The sequence below is a fragment of the Alternaria postmessia genome (genome assembly GCF_024291825.1).
Source record: "Alternaria postmessia strain BMP 2775 chromosome Unknown scaffold_151, whole genome shotgun sequence".
Taxonomy (NCBI): domain Eukaryota; kingdom Fungi; phylum Ascomycota; class Dothideomycetes; order Pleosporales; family Pleosporaceae; genus Alternaria; species Alternaria postmessia.
In genome coordinates, this window is record NW_026260224.1 from 23776 (window position 1) to 45243 (window position 21468).

Consider the following 21468-nt stretch of genomic DNA (forward strand, 5'->3'; position numbering starts at 1 on the left):
ACGGCACATAATCGACTGCGCCATTGTTGTCACATCACTCACCCAATTATACGCGGCGAGTAGCCCAAACAGGCAATATGCCGCGGAAGGCCGCTGCGAAGAAGGAGGAGCCTTCGTCGGATGAGGCGTCGGCGCATTCAGACGTCGAGATGCAGGACCAGCCAGACGACACAATGAGCGGCTTCAAGAAGTTTGGCGTAAGCACGATCCCGTTCGCGCCTTCCTCGCCGCGACACCAAGTCGTCAAGGTGGTGGAAGGCGCGATCAAGTGAAGGACATGGGCTGACATTGCAGGCGCAGTACAACGTCGATACCCCAGACTACACAGTACGATGACTCCGAATTCCCACCGCATTCACCCAGTCGACGGACTAACACGCGCATAGGATTCCGACACCAACCCCAACACCACAGCAAACAGTGTCGCAGGGGACAACGCGCCACTCGACGGACGAAAGCGACGCGCCGAAGAGATGAACATGCGAAAGAGCATGTACGGCAAGAAGGCTGAGGGTCTAAGGGCGTCCAAGGTACGCGACGTCACTGCGCATCGCACTGCATTCACTAGTGACAAGACTGACTTGGCTTCTCTCCACAGGAAGACGACACCATTCGCCGCTTTCGATACCTCCTCGGTCTCACTGACCTGTTCCGCCACTTCATCGACACGAACCCCAACCCGCGCATCAAGGAGATTCTCGCCGAGATCGACCGCCAGGATGCCGAAGAGACCAAGCGATCCAAGGCAAGCAAGATACGGAAAGGCGGCGCCGCTGCGGAGCGACGCAGAAAGACTGAGCAGGAGGAGGATGCCGAGCTGGTGCGTGAGGAGAAGCACGGTGGACACAACGAGACTGTTTTCAGAGAGTCGCCGGGCTTCATCAAGGGCGGCACCATGCGAGACTACCAGGTCGCTGGTCTCAATTGGCTCATCTCCCTACATGAGAACGGTATCTCTGGTATCCTCGCCGATGAGATGGGTCTTGGAAAGACTCTCCAGACCATCTCTTTCGTCGGCTACCTACGCTACATTGCCGGCATCCACGGTCCCCACTTGGTCGCAGTGCCCAAGTCGACCCTCGATAACTGGAAGCGCGAATTCGCCAAGTGGTGCCCCGAGGTCAACGTCTTGGTCCTCCAGGGTGATAAGGATGCTCGTGCCGAGCTCATCAAGGAGCGCCTGGTGCCTGACGGTTTCGATGTCTGTATTACGTCCTACGAGATGATCTTGCGCGAGAAGTCGCACTTGAAGAAGTTCGCATGGGAATACATCATCATCGATGAAGCACATCGTATCAAGAATGAAGAGTCGTCCTTAGCACAGATGGTTCGCATGTTCAACTCTCGAAGCCGACTGCTCATCACCGGTACCCCTCTCCAGAACAACCTCCACGAGCTCTGGGCTCTACTCAACTTCCTCCTCCCTGACGTCTTCGGAGACTCCGCCGCTTTTGACGACTGGTTCTCGCAGCAGAACGCCGACTCCGACGCCGTCGTCAAACAACTACACAAGGTCCTCCGACCCTTCCTGCTCCGACGTGTCAAGGCCGATGTCGAGAAGTCGCTGTTGCCCAAGAAAGAGATCAACCTATACGTTGGCATGTCTGACATGCAAGTACAGTGGTACAAGAAGATTCTCGAAAAGGACATTGACGCTGTGAACGGCGGTGCTGGCAACAAGGAATCCAAGACTCGCCTCCTCAACATCGTCATGCAGCTGCGCAAATGTTGCAACCACCCATACCTCTTCGAAGGCGCCGAGCCTGGTCCGCCATACACTACCGACGAACATCTCGTTACCAATGCTGCCAAGATGGTCATGTTGGACAAGCTGCTCAAGCGTATGAAGGCACAGGGCAGTAGAGTGCTCATCTTCTCACAGATGAGTCGTGTTCTGGACATTATGGAGGACTACTCAGTCATGCGCGATTACAAATATTGCCGTATCGACGGTTCAACCGCCCATGAGGACCGTATTCAGGCCATCGACGACTACAACAAGGAGGGCTCGGAGAAGTTCCTGTTCCTTTTGACTACCCGCGCTGGTGGACTGGGTATTAACCTGACTTCTGCTGACATTGTCGTCCTTTTCGACAGTGATTGGAATCCACAAGCTGATCTTCAAGCCATGGACCGTGCTCATCGTATCGGTCAGACTAAGCAGGTCTACGTCTTCCGTTTCGTTACCGAGATGGCTATCGAGGAGAAGGTTCTTGAGCGTGCTGCACAGAAGCTGCGTCTCGACCAGCTAGTCATCCAGCAGGGTCGTTCGCAACAACCTGTCAAGAACGCCGCATCTAAGGACGAACTTCTAACCATGATTCAGCACGGAGCCGAGAAGGTTTTCGCAAGCAAGGGACCCGTCGGTCCAGCCGCTGATGGCGAACTCGCCGACGACGACTTCGAAGCTGTCATGCGCCGTGGTGAAGAAATGACTGAGAAGCTCAACAAGAGGTACGAGACTCTTGGTCTTGACGACCTTCAGAAGTTTACCTCGGACTCAACATACGAGTGGAACGGCGAGACTTTCCAGCCACGTAAGAAGGAGATCGGCATTTCCTGGATCAACCCCTCGAAGCGCGAACGCAAAGAGCAAAACTACGGCATTGACTCATATTATCGAAAGACGCTCGTCACTGGTGGACGAACTGAGAACAAGCAGCCTAGGATACCTCGCGCGCCCAAGCAAATTACCATTCACGACTACCAGTTCTTCCCTGATCGACTAGCGGTTCTTCAAGATAAAGAGACAGCATGGTACCGCAAGGAGAACAACCTGAAAGCTCCTCTGCCAGATGGCCCGGACGAAGACCTCGAAGCACGAGAAGCCGACCAACAACTTGCGCAGCAGGAGATTGATGATGCAGAGCCGCTGACGGAAGAGGAGAAGGCCGAGAAGGAACGCTTGATCGAACAAGGATTCCCTGAATGGAACAAGCGTGACTTCCAGCAGTTCCTGAACGGCAGTGCCAAATACGGTCGTCAGAACTACGAAGGCATCTCGGAGGAAGTTGACGGCAAAGACGCCGACGAGATCAAGGCCTACGCTAAAGTCTTTTGGAAAAAGTACAAGACACTCGACAACTGGCAAAAACATCTCGGCGTCATCGAAGAGGGTGAACTGCGTGTACGACAGTCGGAAGAGAAGAAACGGCTCATTGCAAAGAAGATTGGCATGTACCGCATGCCACTCCAGCAGATGCAAATCAAGTACACCGTCTCGACTACCAACAAGAAGGTGTATACCGAGGAAGAAGACAAGTTCCTCGTCGTCATGCTGCACAAGCATGGTGTCGAGGGCGAGTTCATCTACGAGAAGATTCGCGATGAGATTCGCGAGAGTCCGTTGTTTCGCTTCGACTGGTTCTTCCTCTCGCGCACACCGCAGGAGATTGGAAGGCGATGCACGACGCTCATCTCGGCCATTGTGAGGGAGCTTGGTGAAGGGGATGTCAAGAATAAAAATGGCAAGAGAGGATATGAGGACGAGGAGACGGAGGAGGAAGAGGAGGTTGAGCAGCCGAAGGGGAAGAAGGCGAAGAATGGGGTCAAGGTATGAATAATTTCTTGAATTGCTGCTGGACGTTGTTGTTGTTTGGGGATACTAACGTGAGCGACAGAACAAGCAACTCGATACTGTGAAAGCCAAGGCCTCCCCGGCGAGTGCGACACCGAGTAGGGCGAGCAGTGTTGCTACGAATGGTTCGGCGACCAAGGGCAAAGGCAAGGGCAAGAAGAAGTAGTGTTGTTTTGGCATGAAGTAGAGGTATGGGAAAGGGAGCCGGGGTATGTTGATGTGTGTGTGTTTTTTTGTTTGTTCTGGCGTTATCAAGAATGGGGCAAAGCGCCCGCTTGATGCTTTCTTGTATACTAGGTGTGCTAAGCTTCAGACTACTTCGTCGGTAGAGACGGGGATGGGATGGTGTCGTGTGTTAGCGTTGCATGTGTAGATTTTTTTTATAAAGATGAATCAATCATCTGGTTTATAGTATTTGATGTTTCTAGTGTTGCTGTCGTTCGAAATGATATAATGCGAGCACAGATGAAAGAAGATGCGACGTGAAAGGTGATCTTGCTTACTCGCTACTCAACGCCTGCTTTGCCTTCTTAGATAAGACTAGGCTCTTTCTGACTTAGCGCAGTATCGCGCTCAGGTTACCACATTCGACATGATACCATGGAGCTACACTCAAGGAGTTTTCGAAAAAGGTTTATCTTGACGCCGGTGACATGTCAGATTCGAACGGTATGGACAGGGTCGCTTTTCAACCCCATGTGAGCTCCCAGCTGACGAGGACGTCTTGATTGGGCCGTAGCATATCAGTTGCGTGATTATCCGCGTCTATCGGTATCTGTTGTATATTTGTGTCACCCCAAACGTCCCGCAACGGCTGCCGGTCAGCCTGGTCCTTGGGGGGGCGGAATAGATGACTTGACCGGAAAGCCAACACACCCGGCTATTGCGCATAGGATTATAACGACTGCTTACATACACGTACTCAGGCGTAGTATGTCACCGATGTTGAGTATTTAAGACGTACCGAGGCTGCCGTTCGGGTTGCAGAAAAGCAGATACTTGTGATATCAATTTAATCCGCACGTTGCGAAAACATGAACGATTCTACTGAGCTTACCAGTTACCTGAATATTACTTCCCAGCGCCTGAGCTCATCATGGACAAGAACGTGTATCACTCAGCTTATCGAAAAAGTCGGAGTCGGAGACAGCGAATTTCAATATATCAATGAAAGCTTAGTCACGCAAGGTGGCGGCAAGCCTACGGAGGACTCCCCAGTCATATGGGGTATCAATATAGCGGCCTGTTATAAGTACTGCGGCAGACAAAACTTCCCTATGGTATTTTCCTCCCCTTACCAGCACAACCGAACGAAATCTGCGGTATCTTAGATTACTGTCGAAAGTCTGTGGATTGAGGTCACATCATGTTTCCGACGCTGAACTCTAGCAGGTTTTCGACTTCCCAATCTTCACATCGGGTGTAACAAACTATCTGCTACCGTGGCTTGGTCTGACGGCACAACTGCCATACGAAACAGGTACTATACCTGGAAACTTTGAAAGTTTTTGCCTCGCGGTCGGAAGCCCGATGTTGATTACATTTTCTCTCATTTCGACAGCTCTGAACACGCATACAACATCGAAGATGTTCGATGACATACTCGGTAACGAGATGAAACCACACATGCAAGAAGCAATACTGTCGGCCGAGTATTTTCTTTGCGGCTCTCAGCAGTGTCCTATCAGGATCAACCAAGATGAATTGCGAAAACTGTTCGACGAAGACCCAGAGCAACTACGAAATCGATGGCGACCTCTTAAAGATGGACTCAAGAATACTCGTCGAAGATACACCTTCTCCCTCATTGCGCAGATGTCCTTTGCAGTTGCTGCTTGGCTTCTAACATTCGTCGGATCGTACGTTACATCGCTCGGTCAGTACTCTGAAGCACTTCTGCTGTCCTCCGGCACGCTTTGGACGTGGTTGATACCGATAGTCTTGGGTTGGATGACTGTTGGAACGCAATCGGGCAAGGACACCGTGCAACACGCGATCCAAGGCAAAAGGATAAATGGTGCTTCCCCACTGAAAGCCCTCGAAGCCAGATCTGGCTTCATGTACACGTCGACGCAAAAGCATGAAGACCAGCCAATGGACGTCCATGACGCCTTGTGGGGGTCATTGCAAGGGGATGAAGCTTGCCAAGGACCCATCTACAACTATGCACGTATTCTGACCTTTCCACGGCTACGAGATACGATTGTACACAAATTCAATACAAAAGTCAAACCACTACCGGATCAGGAGCTTCAATCATTGCCGAACGGGCCTGAGGATCACAACTCTGCTCACACGACAGCTAGCGACTCAGCATCGTCTCGCTCACAAGCTACGCCCACTGGATATCAGCGCCTAGTCCGAAACGGCACGCACCGAATCGAAGCCGGTGTAACTCCCGATGTTACTCCCGATGTTTGCTTGCCATACATGTCCTGGGAGGATGTTCTATCGAACTCCATATTGAAGCGAAACTTCGTCGCATCGAATGCTGTCGCGGTGATGCTCCAGTGGGGCATCACTGGGTCTGCGATTGTCATATCGATTTTGACGGAGACACGCGGACTTGGCTGTCGCTCTGGCAGCTACCTGATATACGGCATCCTTGCTACTTCCGCCCACATTCTTCTCCTAATATCAGTCTTTCTGTCGCATCACGTAATGCTTATATACCAGGGAGATCCGCGCACCAGACGAAGAGAGCCACAAATGAGACAAACAGGCGTAACGCATAATGATCCCAGGAGCTTTCATATCAAGTGGTTTGGCCGACTCGCCGTTTTCACGCGGGTCTTCGGTAAATCTCTTGCCGTCATCAACGCCATTTGGATCATTTTGAGTTCGATCTTCGAACTTATTGGTTTTTATAACAGCTGCTGGTGCACTGGGGCTTCTTTAGGGCTGCGGGATAAGGCTTGGGTCGTTCTCTTTGTTAGTGGCGACACGTTGAGAAAGGAGGCCCAGGCATCATGGATTGGTGGGCTTTTTATGAGCCTGTGCACCATGGTCATCACGTACTTCGTTTCGAAGGCTTTTTCCAAAGGCAGGGGGACTTGACAACATCAGAATATCCACACAGAGTCGAATATATACATTAATTACTCATAATCATAAACATCATTTAAGCTTTAATCTCAATCCCCTCCTGTCCCTCACAGGAACTGATTGCCCCGAAATACCACAAATGAGCATCAATATCCACCCCAAAATCCCCCTCATTCCCCTTCAAGTTCAGGTTGCCCGTCAGCACATTAACGTCCGCCTCCTTGACAGCGACGTCATTCCCACTAGTAACATAGTACTCTGGGGAGATATGCCTGTACCCCAACAACGCAGGCGGCAACTTGGGCACCGGATCATTCTTGTGCGTAACACGGTACGTCTCTCCCTTCCCCGTCGCAGTAATATAATCGGACACACCAGCGAGACCAACCTTGGGCGCACCATATGTGTACAAATCGACCGTCACACCAGTCGAGCGAAGATATCCCGCTGCAAGACTAGCCAGTGCGCCACCCAGACTATGTCCCGTAGCCACAATCTTGTAGCTGGGATACTGCTTCCGAGCCGTGTCCAAAGCTGATAGAACCGGTTTCTGCGCTTCGAGCCACGAGTTCCAGAAGCCGAGCGAGGAGGAACATGTAGCGCAGATGGCGGTCGGTATCACGGGGAATTGCACGTTGGTGATCCAGTTGCGTACGCTCCGGCTGCCGCGGAAGGAAATTACGATGAGTTGATTGGTTGTGTCGGTTGCGACGAAGCCGGTTACGTCGGAGGCGATGCTGTTCTCAAATTCAGAGAGCGTGGTGGTGTTTGCTGGTGGCAAGAGTCAGTATATCAGATCACGTACATTTCATGATGTCCGGAACTGAAGCTTACCTGCTTCTACGCGGGCGCAGTTTCCCTGCGGGCAGGTGACTTTGGTGTTGGGGCTGTTGTTGTTGCCGAGACAGTAGGCTGCGGCGGAGTACTCGGAAAAGAATTCCAATTGAGAGAGAACGGATGTGGACACGGCTAGAGGGTGTGGATTAGTTGGAGTCGGTATAACTTGCTAGTGTGAGACTATATACCTCTGCCATTGAGTTCGACGGGCACTGCGGTGACAGAGTGAACTGCACCGAGCAATAAAGCGCTCAGGCGAAGAAGGGAAGATGCCATTGCGAGGTGACTGGTGTATTGCGGAATTGGCGGATCGACTCTACACAACAAGGATACACCGACGGAGCAAACAAGCAACCCGATATTCACACGAGACGAGGGGAGAGACCACACGCGAACGATCTGACCTGAATCCTACACAGAGGCGATACGCGACAACCTATATACATATTCATTTCCACTAAAGTCCAACGGTCACACCTTACCAAGCCCAGCCCAACGGCTGAGCCTACTCCCGGCGGTCAAAGGTAAAAAGAATCTACCGTAGCTTTGATGTGTGGATGCATGCACCCCCCCTGGACAAGCGCCATCCTACACCCCGGTTCCCGTAGCTTTGGTGTGGGTGTGCCGATCTTGACCAGGATCCGGGATGGTGCCTGTGTGTCAACACAACGTGGCTTTACTAAGATTAGAAAGTTCGCCGCTGGGCTCCAGATTCGCTCGCGCAAGCCACAAAAAAGGCGATTGCATTAACGCATAGACGTTGGGGTGTGTGTGTAAGCCACAGGAACATGTTGTGTAGATGAAACTGGCTCAGCCTCGTTGATCTACTCATGCGTGGAGAGGGACTTGTCGTTCTGCGCCGTCTTGCAGTCTAGGCAGAACTGTGTTGTTGGCGACTTGCCTTCTCTTCGGTGCTTGCCACCCCCACAATATGCCCGCCGCATCACTCGCGTCAACTGCCACTTCTTGCACATGATTAGTCGTCGCTGTTCGACGCTCGGCGCCTCTCTTTTGTGCACTGCACGCGACATGGCGAACGCATGATCCCGCACACTACCGCATGCAGCGTGCGTGCATGGAAGAGGGCGTTTACCTGTTCCTGTTTAGGCTGGACGAACACCAGCTTATTTCCACATCCAATGAACGGAGATACCGAGGCATGGAGGTAGAGTTCTTCTGACATCAACATTAGACCTTCGCGTACCGGAGCACTGGGAATGGAGAATGCGATCTTCAGGTCGGAGGCAGTCTTACGGCCGTTATACTGTCGCTCAGCTGTTGTGCATCATGACTGTGTCTCCCTCACCGGTATCCGGAGGGACTGGAAAGCGCACAATGTAGCTTGGATACAAGATGCGATGGCCATCGCGATTGATGGGGCTGAGAGTTGCGGGGTAAAGGCGTGACGTAGCCACACCATGCGCCCCAGAATCTACTTCAGGCAGGTACGTACCATAGTAGACGACGAAACTCACGGAGCAGACCAAAAGCTCTTCACGCCCCGAAGTATGTGGTGTCGTGGAAGCAAAGTTCTTCGGTGTCAGCGCTTCTTTGCGTTAGTCCGCACTATGCTATGCGGGGTGCGCAATTGTCGGAACATTCGAAATGGCGGGCTAAATGCACCCCAATAAATGGCGTTTTCCTGGGTCAGGCCGTCAGCGGCTAACGTATATCTCCGAATCCTTCAACAAAAGTCGCGTGCTTACTTGCAGGTATATCCAAAGTCAGCTGCCCACGGACATGACCAAGAAAGGAGACTAGATAATTGCCAGTTTTCCTGCTATGGCAGAAGCGCAAAGACCTGAAGCATATTCATTTCCACCCGCTGCGATTAGAGATAGCTGCGGAGCCCCACTTGTACCAATCAACAACCAGTCTGGCGCACTGGGTATATCTGTGCAACAGCAACAACAACACGATGAATTGGAGGAAAATACGGACAAGAATGGAAACAGATATTTCTCAAGCTTTACTGCTTTGGGTCAATTGACGGGTGTTTCATTTCCACCGAGCGCGATAGATCGGAACTAGTCGCTAAAAGTACAGAACTCCGTGCTGCTTGAGTCGTGATGTGGGGGAAAGAACGCGAAATCGCAGAACCACATGGTATCGCAAGACGTGCACAGGACGTGCACGGTACAAGGGCAAACACGGTGAATAATCGGCAAAGAAAATATGGCATCGCGGCATCTTCAGCCCTGTCGCTGCCTCGACGCAGTGTCCAAGGGGGGATTGAGGCTCTCCCGCACGCAAGCCTAGCCCTATCTGCGACCACGTTTGACAAACGGCACGGGCCTACTGCGGTGGGACGAAAGGCTTGACGAGCATTTCACTGAATCTGGAATCTTTGTTAGTACAATCTGAATCGCGATACGGTGTGCTGGATACCCACTTCTCGAGCTTCTCCTTGCCCCGCACCTCCTCGACCAAGAGCGGCATCTTGACCACGTTGAACTCATCGTACAGCTCCTCAATCTGATCCAGGTACTTCTTCTGCATCTTCCGTCGCGCATTGCACTGCTCGCAGGGGTTATCTTGCTTAGGGAACAGCAGCTGGTTGACAACAATGGAGTGTGTGTCAATCTCGTAGCTGTTGAGTTCCTGAATCATGCGTTCCGTCTCGTACAGGGACAGGAACTCGGGGATGCAGACACACACAAACGTCGTCAGATCCGCATCCTTGAACTGGCCGTTGACCTCGCCGATTGTTTCTCGCAGGTTCTCCATCTTCTCGACCAGCTCGTCCATGTTCTGGCCGTTGGGCAGGCGGCCGGAGGCGCCGAGGAAGGAGTTGAGCATGGGGCCGAATTGGCGAGAGAGTTGCGAGACTTTGGACAGGGCCTTTTCCATGACGGTGGGGAATTGCAGGAAGCGGAGTGTGTGGCCCGTGGGTGCCGTGTCGAAGATGATGACTTCGTAGGACATGGACTTTACTTGCTTGAGCACTTCGGCAAAGGACATGGCCTCGTCAACACCGGGGATCTGTTGTCGGTAGTCAGTCTCCATGTCGTGGGGACATGTTGTGCCACACATACGCTAAAGGCCAGATCTTGCATCATGCTGCCCATGCCACCCAGGCCAGCCATGGGATCTTGGCCCTCTTCCGCACCGCTAGCTAGCAGATCCTGTATACTGCCATTGGGGTCGATCTCCATGGCACTGAGGTTGTCGAAGCCGTTGACAAGTCGCGCATCCTTGCCGAACTTCTGGTTGAAAGCATCTGAGAGGTTGTGCGCAGGGTCGGTCGAGATGAGGAGGACAGATTTGCGGTGCTTTGCGAGCTGGATAGCGAGGGAGCACGATGTCGTCGTCTTTCCCACGCCACCCTTTCCGCCGACGAATATCCACCTGAGCGTCTTCTGGTCGAGGATGGACTGGAGCGTGGGCGCCATGTCGGCGTCGATGAGCGCGGTTGAGGCCATGTTTGCGATGGTCGCGAGCGTGTGTCGTATCGTGGAAGCGATATCGTCTCTCTGCAAGAGTGGCTGTCAGTGGAATCCTTTGCAGCTCAAACATGGCGCCTGCTTCCCGAAGCTTCGGAGGGGCAGCGCAAGCGCCCACCCTTCGAAGCGGCGCAACGCCCCATTCCTTCTTTTTGGAAGACGTGGGAAACTCACATATGTGTGAACACAATATGTCTACGGGTATAGTGAGCGATGATGTTCTGTGTTGACGCTGTTGCAGGTGGAACCAGACGCGCAAGAAAGTTGACGGAGTGGGATTGCGGGCAGGCGCGTCATGCGTCACTGCACAGCCACACGTGGCCGATCCACTTTGCCCACCCCATTACCCAAACTGTCGACCCAGACTCTTCACAACAAATCTCGCTACGGCTTCTTTTGTGACCTTAACATGCACCACCTGTGATTGTAGACATATCGAAGCCTCCAAACAACTTACACGACTCGCAGCAAGAACACTACTCGGGCCAGGCCTGACGTCGACCGCCTTGTCCACCAGGTAAGCAACTGACAGAAAAGGAGGCAAGGTCATTCCAAAAGCCCAATCACTACCCACCGGGACGAGGTTCCCCGCTTCGACTAAGCCGGAGAAGTTGAATCTTAGGTTCGGAGGAGGGAGCTTAGCGGTAAAATGCATGGCCAGTGACATTTTCAGCTGTAATTCACGAAATCTAGGTATATCCACTAACCCCTCAATCTGTCCGCGCTTTCAACCAAGGTAGACAAGCTTAAGACTCACTTGGGTCAGCCGAAATATAATAAGCGATGCTATGATGGGGCCCGTTTGGATTACCTTTCTGCGACGCTTCAAAGTTGTTCAACGTCTGCCTCACCGCGCCAGACCTTACAGTATGGATGTTGCACGTCAAACCCGCTTCATCCCATGTCTGCAAACTCGGTCCAGAATTCTTTGTAGAATATGCGCCATGTCGATGTCACGATTCTCGTCTAGGTTGGATACCGTAAGCGAAGGAACGATGAAATTGCCATCCATGGTCATCTTGACAAACCGCGTATCGACGTGCTTGCTAGCGTACTCCCGCGCTATGAAACGATCTCATCACCGTTCTCGCGCAATTCTGCAGTAAGCCATTCGTTTCATACAGGATATAGGTAGCATACTCCATCTTAAGGTCTCCTTCTTCGTCGAGGCTCTGGAGATCCTCGAGGAAGAGCCGACCGGATGCTGCCTCCTGGATTGAAGTTACACTAATCCGGTGTAGCTCCACCGACGCCCACTTCAGCGCTCTGACATGAGCGACTGCGGGCCGCGTAACGACCATATTCGCCTGCCCCATCGCGCTCCGTCCACCAACAGCATCACTCAAAGAACCATCCGGGGAACGCGGAAAGTCACGTCGATCAGCATCTGGTTCTGTTGTGACGTTGAAACCTGCTCTCTCGAGACCAAGCGTGTTTAGGTATTCAAGATGTCCACCTCCGTGTATGAGAATAGGATTGTTCGGCCAATCCTGGTCAAGCAGCCCTCAACCGTAGTCCTCGACCTCATTCACAACGCCGATGATCCATTTGGAATAGGTGTTGTGGAAAGCACAGGCGCCGAATCCTACTTACATCCGTGGTTGAAGGTTGCTGCTGTTGGTATTGAAACCAGTACTGGATTGCCGATCCTCGATATGGTATCGGATTGATCTATCCTGCCTCAGGCATACAAGGCATCCTTTCCTCCTTACCGTATCCCGTCCGAATGCTCAAATCGAAAGAGCGATCCGATCGATTGAATAGCGAGAACCGAGAAGACAAGTTCGTACAACAGCTCTGCAGACCGGCGTATTCTGAATAATACATGAAACACTAGCCTCTCTGTGTGCCGTATCCGAGAGAAGTGTATATTAAATTCGTATTCACAGAATAATGCAATCTAGCAGAACTACAAGCAATTACCCGAAAGGCTTGAACCAGGTAGATCTAAGCTTGTTTCCGAGGGCAAAGCTATTCGGCAGATAATTTCAAGTCTCACGTATCTTGCCTGCTCTACATATTTGAGTTTGATAGTGAATAGAGGACAACTAGAAGCGACAATGTCTCTGCGCTGAAGTAGAAGGGATAGTGTCTTTGCGCTGGACTAGAAGCGGTAATATCTCTGCGCTGTGAGATGAAACCATTCAACGGCATTTCAGCTCCTGCTTTCAGCCTACTATAGCTCAAACGTTGAAGGTCGGACTGTCGGCATAGGTTTTTCCGTCAGATCGAAATCTGGACCAACGCTAGTAACAGTGGCTGTGCGCCACTTTACTCTACAAGCACTACAGTAGAGGTTCGCGTAACGCCCAGGTTCGCGTAACGCCCACCCCCCAACACAACGCGTTCAGGAGTATTGCAGCTGTAACGCCTCAACAAAACGTAATAAAATTGCGCAAAAGTAGATTTATACTATATAATAGCCTGCGAAGACTTTGCGCTAGTCTAAATCTTTTTTTGGGCGGCGGATTACCCGCGTTTTGGTGGTTTTTGGTGGAACTGGTTGTGCAGCCACCTGGGCACCCACAGAAGCTGTACCACCCACAACACCTTTCTGACGCTTTGTAGCTGGCTGGTCAGCTGTTGAAGCTTTGCGCTTACCCTTTTTGGATAATTTTATAAGCTTCTTGGTGTTGTTGATGAGCTGTTGGTGTTGTTTCTTGGCCAGCTTTTCAGCCTCCTCCTTCCTCTTCTCCTCCGCCCGTCTCTCCCGCTCTACACGCTTCACAGCTTTAAGTTGAGCATCACAATCGCGTGCTGCCTTCTTGATCTCGGCTTGCTTGGCTTTTTGAAGCTTTTCAAGCTCGGCTTGTTGTTGTTGTGATGCCCGACGATCGCGAGCTCGTTGTACACTCCTGGGCGACCATATTTTGGCTCCCCCATGGTAAACCTCGTCCTCATCAAGCTGGAGGGCGAAGGACTGCTTTGGTCGCCTCTCCTTGATGGCCAGGGACCGCTTGAGGCCCCGGATTTCACCGTGGAGGAGTTGATTTTGAGCTGCAATGTGGTGCAAACTTCGTTGAAGCTTCTTGACGTCTTTACTGCTCTGATCCTTCACCTCACGGCGTACAATTGTTTTGAGCTTGAGCCAATCGTCACCGGAGAGGACTGACTGGCTGCTGTCGGAATCTGAAGCCTCCTTGGCAAACTTCTTGAGTATAGCGTCTGGGTTTGGTGGGTATATACCAGTGGCTTCAAAAGACCTCTTGATGAGTGGAGCTTTGAATACGCTGTTCCAGGAGCTCCAGAAGAGCGGGAAGAAGTCTCCTTTAGTCAAGGTGAGTAACCCCTGACTGTCCTGGAGGTATCCGGACAGCTCATTTGAGTAAGCTGTTGCCAGGGGTTTGAACATCACCACATCAAGTGGTTGAAGCGTATGGGTAGCGTGAGGTGGAAATACAAACAAGAGGATCTTGTTGTCGTGGCAATACTCAATAAAATCCATGGTTACATGGGATCCATGGCCGTCAAGGAGTAATAATCGATACCCAGTTGAAGCGTATCGTCTGGTCTCCCGTTCAAACACCCCCTTGAGCCAAGCTAACCCAATATCGTTGTTGCTCCAGCCGGAGGAAGATGAGGTTACAAAGACTGAGTGCTCCCCTGCTTGTATAGCTTCAACCCAGCTCGATTGAACAGACCCGTTGGCTCCCTGGAAGATGAGTGTTGGGCTTAGAGGTTTGCCATCAGAACAAATACAAGCCATCACTGTTATCCACTCGCTGGAGCCGTCTTCAAGCGCTTGCCGAACCTCTTTTTTCTCCCAAAGGCTCTTATCAAATATACGCTTTGACCCCCCAAGCCGGCCAAGTTGAAAGCCCTTCTCGTCCATATTAAATATATGGAGCGGCTGTATATCGTACTCCTTCATCTTGTCAAGGAGAAGCTTGAAATACAAGTTGTACTTGGCTCCGGAATCAGCTTTTGTCCGTTCCTTGGTCATTCCTTTGGTGTAACGAGAGATGAGATTCTTGGGATGACGGTTGAGGAACCGGGTAACCCAGCTTCTGGAGACCGGTTTGCCAGCCAACTGGCCGGCAAACTGTTGTATCATTGCTCTTGAAGGCGGCAAACTTCGCTCATTAAGCGTTCTGATATATTGTACAAGCTCGGCTTCGTGTTCTGGGTGGAGTACTAGGTGCGCAGCGTTGCGGGTTGTTGAAAGGCCTTGGTGGCGTCGAGCGAGCGTACGTCGATCAATTCCAAACTTTTTCGCGATTGCTTGGTACGAGAAATCATCTCCTGGATCGCGCGATTCGATTTCTTCAATCGCTTCTTGAATCGGATCCATATTGGTGGAGTTGTGTGGTGTTGAAGTTTTGTTGTTGTTGTGGTGGGGTGGGCGTTACGCGAACCTGGGCGTTACGCGAACCTCTACTGTAGTACTTGCACAGCACAAGGGTAATGACTCGTACGCTTTGAAACTCATTGTAATGATCTCTACTGTGTTCTCGAAGTAGATGTAAAAGCCGCCTTGAGACATCAAATCTCATTACAGATAGGTATAAGAGCACCAGCATGTACTGCTTCTACATATCATTCTCTTCTCTGCGTATTTCTTACCCCATACTCTCATTCCACATTAACATCTCACCCTATACCTTCCTTTCTCATCATCCAACACCATGAAATTCTCACTTCTTATGTTTGGAGGTGCTCTCTGCGTGGATGCCGCAGTCCTTGGCAGTCGCGCAAGTTACGCTGTGAAAGGAAAGCCTGAGGGATTTGCCACTGGAGTCACTGGAGGTGGTAAAGCAGCTTGCCAAGTGCCATCCAGTGTAGCTCAGTTGACGACGTGGCTCACGGACAATGTTGCCCGTTGCATCGTTATTGACAAAGAATACAACTTCAAGGGTACCCAAGGCAAGGCTGTAGAAAACGGTTGCAGGCCAACGTCAAACGCATGCCCAGGAAAGGGTGGCCAGGACGCCATCAATCTCAACAACTGGTGTCAGCCCAAATTCGCTGGCGCGGGCGTCAAGACTATCCAGGTATCCTACGATAAAGCAGGTCTTTACGGGATTAACATGGGCTCGAACAAATCACTCATCGGCGTTGGCAACAAAGGTGTAATCCGTGGTCGCGGCCTGCGGATTGCCAAGGCCAAGAACATCATCATCCAGAACATTCACTTTACCGAGATCAATCCTCAATACATCTGGGGAGGTGATGCTATTGCCACGGATGCAGGGTCTGACCTCCTGTGGGTTGGTACGTAGATTCGGTTCATCGAAAAGAAATTCCGCTAACAGATCAGATCACTGCAAGTTCTCTCTTATTGGTCGCCAGATGTTTGTAGCCGGAACTGGCGCCGCTGGCCGCATTACGCTATCCAACAACGAGTTCGATGGTCAGACTAGCTGGTCTGCTACTTGTGATAACCGCCACTACTACGCCATCTACCTCGATGGCTCAGCCGACAAGGTCACAATGAAGAACAACTATATCCACCACACTAGCGGTCGCAGCCCCAAGGTTGGCCAGAACACTTTCCTCCACGCAGTCAACAACTACTGGTACTCCAACTCTGGTCACGCATTCGACAACTTGGCTGGTGGAAAGGTCGTGGCTGAAGGCAACTATTTCCAATCTGTTGCCACGCCCCTACTCGAGAACAAGGGTGCTTTCTTTGGATCGCCGTCAACCAGCGCTAATACGGCTTGCAAGACGGGCCTGGGACACAACTGCCAGATGAATACGTTTGTCTCCAGCGGAAAGCTCGGTGGAACTGATACCGCGTTCATCTCTACCGTCAAGGGCCAGCCTATTGCCTCAGTCTCAGCAGCTAGCACTAACATCAAAAACCTAGCTGGTGTTGGTCGGATTTAGGCGGTGAACGTATGGACACTCCTATAACGGTGGGCTCTCGAGAGCATGTCAATGACATGTTTACTTCTCTTCACATGTACATTATTATAAATTTTTGTTGTATGGACTCTAGTCCTCAAAACCATCACTTGTTACCACTGGGGATTATATCCGTAATTGTCTACTCCACTGGACTGACGCGCCAAGCGCTAGCAACCCGTCGTTCTGAGGTCGGGTGCTAACATGGAACATTACGCTCCCAAGGCACTAGGCACTGTCGTGCCAGGGTGACACCGAAGAAACGACCTCGTTTTACACTGCTCTGCCACTCGTGTTCGATCTTGCAGTGCTTTTGTATGTCGGATAGACAATTCAATACTCTACCACCCAAATATCTAGGAATCGTGTCTTAGAACCGACAATAGGATGCGCTCGGGACAAAAAGGGAATAGATAGGTGGCGACGGCCTTATCTGGGGAATGCGACATGGCGCCGAAGCTCTTGGTCTTTGCGACAAGGTCGACACGCTTACGCCTGGCATAAGAGCTGGTGTTGTTGTCGTATCCAGTAAGCGGCGTCCTTCTCATTCTTTCAATCAGCTTGGGACTACGGTGCTGCAGTCGTCCTCTGCGGATGTGGACTTGGTTATGGTGGAGGACGAGACCCTGAAGCCGGATCAGCAGTTGGTGGGTATGGATGTGGACTAGTGACGTAATAAGGTGCAAAACGATTCGCGCCGCATTATGAAGAACCTGAAGCGTCAGCGTCATGCGACGGTTATGCAAAGGGGCGAAAATATCGTTCCGATGCTGGAGAAGATGCAACGAACTTGTTTTGCAAGTATTTACAATTGAAAGAATCATAGTTCAAGACAGAGAGAGAAGTTGTTAGGGATCTCTTCCTGGCAATTCATGCAATACATATGAATGTTGAGCGATAACCCTAATGGCTACTTGAGTTGCGCAACCATTCATTGTAATGGTCCGCCATCGTATCCTCCAAAGGACGATACTTCATCTTTAGCTCGAAAACGCTCCTACGGTTGTCGACTTTGAACCCTATTCCAATGTTTCTCGAAACCCACTTCATGGACAACCCCATGAACGGTCCCGCAGCATAGACCATCAACTTGGGCAGGTTCCGCGTCGGCAGAACATTTGGTGTCTTGTGAGCAGGACGCACGGCATTTGCCATTTCCAGCAAGCTCAAACTACGGTCGCTAGCGATGATGAATCTGCCTTTCGTAGCTGTATCTTCCCCCACAATGACATGTGCCTCAGCAACGTCACGCACGTCCGCTACCGGGTAGTGTAGATCGGCGACGCCCATTTTGTTTTCGCCGCGGTACATGGCCTCGAGCATATACAGGGATCCTGAAGCGGATTCAGGAGAAAGAGAGGGACCGACGACGAGGCCTGGGTTTATGACGACAATTTCCCAGCGGTCTTGCGCTTCGTACATCTTCCAGGCTTCTCGCTCGGCGGCGACTTTGGAGAAGCTGTAGGGGTTCGTGGTGGCTGTGCTTGTGGTGTTCCAGTACTTCTCCGATAGCGTTTTGTTTTCCATTTTGTGGATGTCGATGCTGTCGCCGTACATGGCCACGACTGGATGACTGTTATCAGGGCATTATGGTTTGTGGCATCGGATCACTTACTTGAGGACGTCAAGACCACTCGTTTGACGCTCTCTGTGTCATTCACGGAGACAAGAACATTGCGAGTACCATTCAGAGCTGGTTCGACGCAGTCCTTCATACCATCTTTGATTTGCTGTGGTACTAGGAAAGGCGAGGCAATGTGGTAGACAGTATCGCAATCCTGCATTGCTTGGAAGAAAGAACCGTGACTCAAGAGATCGGCTTCGAACAAGGTGAGCTTCCCTGGGTATTGGGTTTGAAGAACGAGAAGTGGCTTGCATTTCTTCTTGTTCGCTAGGCTGCGGACAGTAGCGTGAACGTGGTGGCCATGTTCAAGAAGTAATTTGACAACGTAGAGTGCGATAAAGCCAGTACCACCTGTTACTAGCGCGGTCTGCGACATCTCGAAACTGATTGAATAAACTTGAATGGTTTTGGTAGAGCGTTCAATGCGGATGTGGAGAGTGAAGTGGACGACAGATTGAGTTGGAGGCCATGGTGTTGTCATCAATTGACCTTATATCCAGGCTGAATCGGCGCATCGTTGCACCATCTGCGACGCGCACCTGGTTCCTTCATGAGGACCCTAACGCCTTGGTTGACGTGTATGAATAGGGAAGTGAAGCATTTCCGGGAAGTCCTTGCACGGGAAGTACTCTAGCTCCGGGCTGACTGTCGGGCACGGCCACCACATTATACCGAGACCGTGCCAATCAGAATGTAAGAGATGTATCGTCAAACCTGACATAATCCAGCACGGACTCAAAAGCCACAATGACCGCGGCTGCTCGTTGTTCACTAATCGTGCTTTTGGTAGTTTGGGCCAATGAAAAGCATCTAAGTACCGATTTTATGTGCTAGTGCCAGACCAAGCCTACACAACCTGGAGATAAAAGGCGTTTGGGAGATAAAATCCAGTGTCGTCGCCTTACGATCTTTACCTAATCGTCCGACTGCAAGCATTGGCTGTCGACTTCGGACTGATACGTTCAACCGCTGCGATACGGTCAGTACGCTGAACGCCCAGCCCTCCCCGTGTTTGAGTCTAATCTGCGAGAGATTTCCTTTTCTGGCATAGCTAGAGATGGTGAAGTCCGCTGTCTGGTCATTGCTCAAGATGTAACTTCAGCACTGCGACCGGCCAAACTCGATTTTCCGACACGAAGGTAACGGGACGACCATAGACAACGACTGGTATGCAACTGAGTGTTGATGCTGAGAGATGTGTACACAGCTCCTTAACGATATAAAGCTTGCTGGTAGCCCGACAATCATAATGCATCGGGACTTGTATCTACAGTACTTTCAGCATCTTGAAAGTTGATCATATCATCGCTACTGCACTTTGTTACCGATCGTTGAGCATGAAGACCTTTATCTCCTACCTCCTCGCTGCTGCTATGGCCGTCGCAACACCTATGTAAGTCACTATCACGATGTCCTACAAACACTAGACTAAGACGTCTCTGAATAGGCCTGCGAAGACTGGCATGTCCGATGGCGCATCGCGCCAGCATTTGGCGCAAACTGCCAGGACGATGTTCGTCCATTTGAACAACACCCGAATCGCTTACCGACACTTTGGCAAACCGTCAAAGAATCCTCTCGTCTTCGTGACCCACTACCGCGGCAGCATGGACGCATTGGATCCTCTTCTTGTGAATACCATCGCGGAGAATTGCGAGGTGATTCTGCTGGACAACACCGGTATCGGCCACAGTGGTGGTAGCGTTCCTGAAACCCTCGACTCTATGGCTGCAACGGTCGTAAATCTGCTGGCCGCCATTCACGTGCCCAAGGCTGATATTCTGGGCTTCTCCATGGGTGGAATGATCTCCCAGATTATCGCAATAGATTATCCACAAGTGGTCAACAAGCTGGTTCTAGCCGGAGCGCGACCCGGTTATGGTCCAGATGTTTTCCAAACAGCACCAGACGCTGGCATGGGACCTGGCGGCGAGCCCGATCGCCAGCCCACAGAAGAATACATGCTTGATATCTTCTTCTATCCGTCAAACACAAGCAGATCTCAAGGAAACCTTTGGTGGGACCGCATACATGAACGTCAGGTGGAGGGCGAGACGCGAAAAGACTTTCTTGTCGGTGCGGGTGTTGCAGCCCAAATCACGGCGATGACCGCCTTTGCATCGGACCCTCGGCGGTACGCTCAGTTGGCCAACGTCACTGTGCCCGTGTTGGTCACGAATGGGAAAGACGATATCCTCATGGGGACAGGTAACAGCTTTGTGCTCCAGCAGCGACTGCCGAATGCCCAGCTACATCTTTATCCTGATTCAGCACATGGCCATCTATTCCAGTCTCCTGTAAAGTATGTCGAGGAACTTGAGCGATTTCTGGATTGTTGAGCATTACGGAGGTGAGTCGTCACTAGACGGCTGTCTTTGTACGATATGGGAAGGCATGTGGTAAGTTGCCTTGTAATTCGGATTCTTTTGTATTTTAGTAACGTGCGTCTGAAGTGTCCACTCTTACACTATATATTGTCTTAGTGCTAATGAGCGCCTCTCACCATCTCGCTCACTGTTCATAGACTGGCTTTGTGAGAACGTCTGCCATTACTTCGAAATAGGCAGCACTTGTAGCCGTGATCCGGTTCGTACAAAGATGATTACAAACGTCTCTGATTGCAGTTTTTGTCTTGTGGCTGGTAGCAAATAGCAGGCTGGCATCGTGTACTGCCAAGGGCCAAGGCACTGTATGCCGAAACTAAAGGTAGTACTGCTTAGGTGACTTCCGCGATGTCCGAGATGTCCGAGAAACTGCTCCGTTGGAATATAGTTATATAAACAAGCTGTTCTGTCTCGATAGTTTGACATCCTTCAAATACACCGTCCTCCTTCTGATATTCTACCTATCTACAAGCCGCTATCATTTTCCAAGATGAAATTTGTTCTAAGCCTCTCTATGCTAGCCGCCTTGCCAATCCTGGCGATCGCTGTGCCGTTGGAACGATCATCCGAAGCTATTCCTCAAGATGTCGGCAAGCGTCAAGCTGCCTGCGGAGGATCGGTAAGTGTTGCCTTCTCCAGTGACCGTGCACAATAGCATGTCTCTTCGATGATCTCGTCGGACGACAAAAGGAAAACGGCTGATAGTAATGC

The 21468-nt window shown here is 51.2% G+C and overlaps 6 protein-coding genes across 6 annotated transcripts; 3 read left to right on the forward strand and 3 right to left on the reverse strand.

Annotated features, from left to right (window-relative positions):
• Positions 1-77: 77 nt before the first annotated feature.
• J4E82_010911 (uncharacterized protein) lies at positions 78-3743 on the forward strand (the record flags this gene model as incomplete). The annotated part of the gene is made up of 5 exons (XM_051737121.1): positions 78-197; positions 295-327; positions 387-530; positions 599-3553; positions 3621-3743. 5 exons carry the CDS (start codon positions 78-80, stop codon positions 3741-3743), a joined length of 3375 nt encoding a protein of 1124 aa, XP_051583121.1.
• A 2955-nt stretch (positions 3744-6698) lies between these two features.
• Positions 6699-7735, reverse strand: J4E82_010912 (uncharacterized protein; the record flags this gene model as incomplete). Its single annotated transcript, XM_051737122.1, has 3 exons — positions 6699-7393; positions 7457-7591; positions 7648-7735. The coding sequence occupies 3 exons, from the start codon at positions 7733-7735 to the stop codon at positions 6699-6701; spliced, it is 918 nt and encodes a 305-aa protein (XP_051583122.1).
• Positions 7736-9754: 2019 nt separating this feature from the next.
• GET3 (Golgi to ER traffic- protein) lies at positions 9755-10881 on the reverse strand (the record flags this gene model as incomplete). The annotated part of the gene is made up of 3 exons (XM_051737123.1): positions 9755-9797; positions 9852-10441; positions 10495-10881. 3 exons carry the CDS (start codon positions 10879-10881, stop codon positions 9755-9757), a joined length of 1020 nt encoding a protein of 339 aa, XP_051583123.1.
• Positions 10882-15527: 4646 nt separating this feature from the next.
• J4E82_010914 (uncharacterized protein) lies at positions 15528-16731 on the forward strand (the record flags this gene model as incomplete). Its single annotated transcript, XM_051737124.1, has 2 exons — positions 15528-16113; positions 16160-16731. 2 exons carry the CDS (start codon positions 15528-15530, stop codon positions 16729-16731), a joined length of 1158 nt encoding a protein of 385 aa, XP_051583124.1.
• Positions 16732-17652: 921 nt separating this feature from the next.
• J4E82_010915 (uncharacterized protein) lies at positions 17653-18749 on the reverse strand (the record flags this gene model as incomplete). Its single annotated transcript, XM_051737125.1, has 2 exons — positions 17653-18314; positions 18365-18749. 2 exons carry the CDS (start codon positions 18747-18749, stop codon positions 17653-17655), a joined length of 1047 nt encoding a protein of 348 aa, XP_051583125.1.
• Positions 18750-19710: 961 nt separating this feature from the next.
• J4E82_010916 (uncharacterized protein) lies at positions 19711-20712 on the forward strand (the record flags this gene model as incomplete). Its single annotated transcript, XM_051737126.1, has 2 exons — positions 19711-19766; positions 19821-20712. 2 exons carry the CDS (start codon positions 19711-19713, stop codon positions 20710-20712), a joined length of 948 nt encoding a protein of 315 aa, XP_051583126.1.
• Between the last annotated feature and the right edge of the window lie 756 nt (positions 20713-21468).